Below are 6799 nucleotides of genomic sequence, written 5' to 3'. Positions count from 1 at the left end.
TTCTTCTTGGCATCAATGGAGCTGCCAAGAGAAAACGGAGACCCGCAGGGACACCAGGTTTTTAATCATTCCGCTTATGTTTTCTATTTTTTTTTCTACATATTGTCCATTAGGTTTTCAATAATTCAGCTAAAGAATATTTGGTTTCCGGTAAGTACTAATATTTTTTTAGATTGAACTTTTTTTATTCAAATATTTCAGCTAAAGATTTTATATGTTAGTTTTTTTCTTTTCAAATATTTCCAAATAGCTTTGATTTTCGAGAAATAATCTAAGTAAACATATCCGTGCTATAACAGATCCAGATGCAGAGGTGGTATCTTTATCACCAAGAACGTTGTTAGAGTCAGATCGGTACGTGTGTGAGATCTGCAACCAAGGGTTTCAGAGGGATCAGAATCTACAGATGCATAGAAGAAGGCATAAAGTGCCATGGAAGCTTCTGAAGAGAGAGAAGAAGGACGAGGAAGTGAGGAAGAGAGTCTACGTGTGTCCTGAGCCAACGTGTCTCCACAACAACCCGTGTCACGCACTTGGAGATCTGGTCGGAATCAAAAAGCACTTCCGCCGGAAACACAGTGTCCACAAGCAATGGGTTTGCGAGAGATGCTCCAAAGGCTATGCTGTTCAATCTGATTACAAAGCCCATCTCAAGACTTGCGGCTCACGCGGTCACTCATGCGACTGCGGCCGAGTTTTCTCCAGGTTCTTCGTCCTTATCACATCTCTCTGTTGTTTTATTAATTATTCCTATAATATTATCGTTTTCTTGTATATCTATATAGAAAAAGTGTGGTTAGCTTGTATTTTTCTATGTTTTGTGGAAAAGCCCTAAATATTGTCTCTATGCGGATGGATTAATTTCTTGACTTTCACATAGTTTGATTTCATTTTCTTGAAATTTTATTCATACAATTTAACTAGTGTACTTTAGGAACAATTATAATTGGAATTTGGAATCCTTAAACTAAACCAAAGAATGCTTTCTCCGATGGCGAATAATGTTGTCACATTACAGGTGTGCTTATATATAATGAATTATATTTTCTTTAGTGAGCATTTAGATCTTGACAGAGCCTACCAATAGAAGTTCAGTGCTTGACTGTAGCCAGATAAGTGTCTTATTTTATATAATTCATTTAGTTTTCATATGTGAACTCACATTGACCCATTATGGATTTTCATTACCCAACACTTTGTTGTATTTATAATACACAAGCTAAAAAGTCTTATAATCACATAATCCCTTTCCAAAGATACCTAAATCCATACCTCAGTTTTATATTATTGCCTTCTTCTTTTGATTACGTACGTACTCCATCAAACATATTCATTCCTACTTCCTCCTGTTTTAAACTCTATTTTATTTTAGACCATATTAACGCACTAATTTTCAATTATATATTTAGGTCATCTAAATATACACTAATAAGTAACTTCTCTTGTTTTTTTTTCTTTTTCTCAGGGTTGAGAGTTTCATAGAGCACCAAGATACTTGCACCATTCGGCATTCTCCACCCACTAACCACCGTCCTCTGCAGCAGCACACGGACGCCACTGTAGCACCATCAAGAACCACTTCGACCACAAGCTTTGGTCCATTATTGCATGGTCTTCCTCTATTAAGGCCACCACCACCGCCCTATCAACATTCACAAGCTTTGGCTAATTACCCTTTCAATGCTTTATCAGCATCTCCTTTTGAAAGCCTCGAACTTCAACTATCAATAGGAATGACAAGAACATCAGCACAAGCGAAGAGCACCGAAAAGGGAGAGACGAGTTTAACAAAGGAGAGACCGAACGAGGAGGCTAGAATGGCGGAGAAAATGAGACAAGAAGCGAAGAGGCAGATAGAAATGGCGGAAACGGATTTTGAGAAGGCTAAGAGAATAAGGAAAGAAGCAAAGGCCGAGCTTGAGAAGGCTCAAATTGTTAGAGAAGAAGCAATCAAGAGGATTAATGCAACAATGATGGAGATAACTTGCCACTCTTGCAAGCATCTGTTTCAGCTGCCTATTATGGCTGATGAGAGTACGTCGTCTCTTGTTATGAGTTACGTTTCCTCGGCGACAACTGAAGGGGAATGCGAGTGATCCTACGTTTTTATATATATCCCCATATGAGCAAAATAAAACAAATAATTATTTTAAAGTAACAAATGATGGTATTTTAGTGGTTATCATTTTGTGGATCTATATATAAGAGAACAATTTTTACCAAACAAAAAAAAAATCTTTGTTTTCTATTGCCATTGCTGAATTTACAGAAGGACTGTAAATTTTGAGAATCATAATTTAATTTGGTTTTTGGTAGCTTAACATTATAATTTGATTTTGATTTCCACAAACAAAAAGAAGAGAAAAAACAAAACAAAAACAAAAAAAAAAAAAGTAGAAGAAGAGGAAAGGTTATATGGTAGTTAATGGTGTGGGGTTCATTGATTGGTTGTAACTTTATTTGTGAAAGAAGCATAATGATAAGGTTTTAGAAAATGTTTTGTTCTCTCAGGACTAGTGGAGCATTCTATACAAAACAAAAATAATGAATGAGCATTGATTGAGGAGGGGAAGCTGTAGTAATTTGCATTAAATTCGATAGATAAAAATGATAAGAGGTCAAATTTTCTGTATAAGATTCTCAGATGGAAATGATTGATGTACACCTAATATAATATGATCACGAGTCGCTTCTTTCTCTTTCCCATCGTTACATTCTCGTAGTTGTAGCTTAGTCTCAATCCGACCAAACAAGAAATCATCTCTCTCGCATGAAGACGGAATCTTACAGTATGCCCATTTGGAAAAGAAAAAAAAAAATGAATTTTTATATCAACAGAAAAGTTGCCTTTACAGTTGAAGAGGCAGATGAATTAGAAAAGCCAGATCTAGAAGAAAAAAAAAAGTCACTTCCTTGCAATAAAAAAAGGGGCTCTTAGCTTAAATATGTACAAAGAATTAACGTGAAGCTCGGCAAGCATGTTCATCAAGATGAATAAATCAAAGAACAGATTTGGAAGAAAAGAGATTTTAATTTCTATGTGGAGTTTAATATATAGTTTTATGTTATGTAGAAATAGGTAGGCGTCAAGATGAATAGGATATAGAAAAGCTATATATACATAACACATATTGTGATAAAACTACGTAAAAGAGATGAATCTTTGCATAGTTTCTTTATTGACACAAGATATTTGGTTTGCCGCTATAGTTAGCTAGTTTTGGATAACACATTAGGTGATAGGTCAGTTGACCCATGAGATAAAGAAAAAAAAATTAGCATCCTTAAAATATGAAACTTGATTCTTTTTTTTTTCAAAATTTATCCTTTAAAAGTGGCCACTCCATCTAATCTATATATAATAGCAAACCCACTTTTTGTGTCAATTTTTAATCCAACGGATGAGATTAGTTCCAGTTTTAATTCAACGGTTTAAAATTATTAATCGTATTTTTTCGTCGCACCCCCATCTTTCAAAAGTCACACCTCTTAGTCTTTGCATCTCTTTGTTGTACCTCCTGGTTTCAAAAATCACATCCATTAATTTTTACACCTTTTAAATCACACCTCTTAGTCTTTGCATCTCTTTGTTGTACCTCCTGGTTTCAAAAATCACATCCATTAATTTTTACACCTTTTAAATCACACCTCTTAGTCTTTGCATCTCTTTGTTGTACCTCCTGGTACATCCATTAATTTTTACACCTTTTAAATCACACCTCCTTAGCCTTTGCATCTCGNTATTAAGTTCATACATTAATCTTAGTTTTGTTAACTTTTAGTCTCTTCAAAATTTTTAGCCTTTCCGATTTTCATGTTTTTGCATGGCTAATGTTATTAAGTATGAGTGCCATATTTTTTGCATGGCTAATGTTTTTGATTCTCAATGTGCAGATTTTATTTTTTGACTTTCTGGAAAAACCAAAACCAAGATACGAGAGGTATGATGATATGTAGTGATGCTAGAGCTACGGATAAGCCAAAATTTTTTAACAAACATGGTATAATTATAATTTTATATATGTTCTTATTTTAACCTATTTATTTTTTCTAACAAACATGATATAAATGTTTTTTATTTTTTTTTATTTTTTTTTTCCATTAGATGTTCATGATCCAGGTTAGTTTACATTTTTTGTAAATAAAGTTTTTAAAAATTTTAGTTGAATTATAATTTCTTATACTTTCTGGGTATCAACCATTTTGATAATATATAGAAATATTACAATAGAGAGTGCCGAAGAAAAAGCCAGACATACTTGTGACAACAGAAAATTAAATTCTAGAAAGTGTAAGCACGACCAAATGACAAGTCAAGTTAGAAAGAAAAGATCTACTAAAGGTAACTTATTTAGTCTTTGATGACTTTCTAATCTGTATATACAACTTTTTAAAAACATAATGTATAACAGTCACTTTTAGAGTGATCTGGAATCTGCCAAAAAAAAGAAAATGCAAGAAATTTATAAAATTAGTGTTTAACCTAAAGAAGAGAACATCAAAAGGTGAGATATTATTATCACCTGTTTCACCACATCGACTTCGTTTTCGCTGTGTTTATTGAAAAACATGATGGTACCGATTCATAGACATAAGTGGGAAATCAAATAGAGGGAGATGCAGCCTGGAAGGAGAGCAGCCGACACGGTGGAATGGGATGGATTGGGAGAGACCAACATAAAATCCTCTGTTCTATATTTTATTAATTTTCTGAACTTTTGTAGTTTAATTGAATTGCTTTGATTGAATAGCTGATGAGTGTACAAGTTTTGTCTATATGCATTCTTAGTCTATTACGTCTTGATTTTTTTTTCTTTTCCAAAGAGGAATATGTGATTTGAAGCAAATATTACAAATCCATGTATCAAATGTGTTAGTAGGAAATAAGGCAATCAAGATTAACCCATTAAAAGGGAGGAAAGAAGGGGGTCTTTTGAGGGAAAACGTGAGACCAACATGCATGTAACTGTGGAAAGCATTATAGCCAAATATATATCTCTAAAAGTTGTAGCTGAAGAATGTGAGTTACTCTATACTAACCAATTAGGTTTGATTGGTCGGTCATATAAAACTTGGTTTTGTACATATCTAAAAGTGAGAGAAAAAAACATCCACAAGCATAAGTGAAATTTTATATATGGTTAAAAGTAATGTTCATAGTAAATCATTTGTATACAAACTCCACTTGCTTACAGCATCGGAATATTGATTGTGATTTGTGAATCAGTAATCTATGGAAAGAGAAATCGCGTATCAAAGTGAAGGGGAAACGAAACTCAATCCAGCCATCTACTCCGATCCCAATCTTTGACCTTCCTTCGACAAGTGGCATTTAGTATTTTCTCGATATAGTAAATAAACCAAGAGAGAAGCAGCCTCGTATGTATTTCGATTGATAATGATCAACAACAAAGACAATTTCTAATAGCGAATTAAGGAAGGATACCAATATATAGCACCATATGGTCGGAGACAAACATAAGTGAAATTTTATATATGGTTAAAAGTAATGTTCATAGTAAATCAAGCTCTAAAAAAGGCTCACTTTTGTGTGTGACAACATAAAATATAATAACATTGAAATGAATCTTTAGCTTTTTAATCAGCAGAAAGCAATAGCAAAAAGTGAAAATGATCAAATTGATTGAGAAAAGAAAGAATTTAGGATGGATTACAAATGTTAAATTTCAATTTAAGATTTCACCTTCCCGTGCGGCAACGCACATGTCGCGTTCCTAGTCTACAATAATAGAAAACATGGAAGGAAATTAAGTACGTCATTTTCTCTCTCAAAACTTTTTTGCTTTAAAGTAAAACCTGTTCTAATTAGAATAACGATTTCAAATGAAAAGATATATATGATATGAACAAACATATATCTAATCTAAACGAGCAGTACTGTAATGAGAATGAAAAATGGATTCTATCATCCCTTGATATAAGGTTCAAAATTGTAAGCTTAAGTGATTAACTAATTTTTTTTTGGAGTTATTATCATTAAGAAACGCCGTCTCCTTTGTTTAAAACTAGTATAGTACATAAAAAAAAAAAACTATAGGAACCAGCACTAATAGTAACATTTCTATATATCTTAGCAAATTATGAAATATGAGAAACCATGTGCAATAAAACGGGAGGAACAAATTCAAAGATGCCCACCCATCATGAAAAAGCCAAAGTCAGTGTCAAAAATAGAGAGAGAAAGAGAGATGTGTGTGTGTATTAGTGAATACATATGTATGTACACACAAATGCAATGATGTAAACACATAGGAGAGAGAGGAGTAAATGCTGATTTCAGAGCAGAAGTGGTTGTCGTTTCCTTTACAGGAAAAGGAACGACATGAATTTCAGTGCCAAAAGATTGTTGAAATGGTGGTTAGGAGTCAGGCTTCAGTCTCTCTCACACCTGACCCTTCACTCACTTCCATGATTTCCTTCTTCTTCTTCTCTCTCTCTCCTATGTGTTCACTTTTCTTACTCCTTTAAAGCCCCCACACAGTCTACTATCTCTGTCTCTCATCTCATGTCACTTCGTGATCTCCTTGATTTATAATCTTTTTTCATGTGTAAAAAACTAAAAAGTAGGAATTATGAGGATACTGTTATCAAGCATATGGGACTTGTTTCTTTAAAATCTACATTTTTGTAGAACCTTCGTAAACCCAATAAAAGGCCCAAACATGAAGTAGGTTGTTTATTTTGGTATAACAAAAAGTTGATATTAGTTTAAATATAATCATATTATGTCATAATCTCCAGTTGTGATCTACATTGTTCAACCGCATTCGCCTCCCGG

At 33.5% G+C, this 6799-nt stretch overlaps 1 protein-coding gene across 1 annotated transcript; it reads left to right on the top strand.

The window, feature by feature from the left end:
* Positions 7-2246, top strand: LOC104756985 (protein indeterminate-domain 16-like). Its single transcript, XM_010479673.1, has 3 exons — positions 7-57; positions 300-705; positions 1466-2246. Exons 2-3 carry the CDS (start codon positions 407-409, stop codon positions 2094-2096), a joined length of 930 nt encoding a protein of 309 aa, XP_010477975.1. The 5' UTR covers positions 7-57; positions 300-406; the 3' UTR covers positions 2097-2246.

Source organism: Camelina sativa, chromosome 17 (assembly GCF_000633955.1).
Source record: "Camelina sativa cultivar DH55 chromosome 17, Cs, whole genome shotgun sequence".
Classification (NCBI taxonomy): Eukaryota; Viridiplantae; Streptophyta; class Magnoliopsida; order Brassicales; family Brassicaceae; genus Camelina; species Camelina sativa.
Note: the sequence above shows the minus strand (reverse complement) of the source record. Positions and strands in the feature narration are given on the sequence as shown.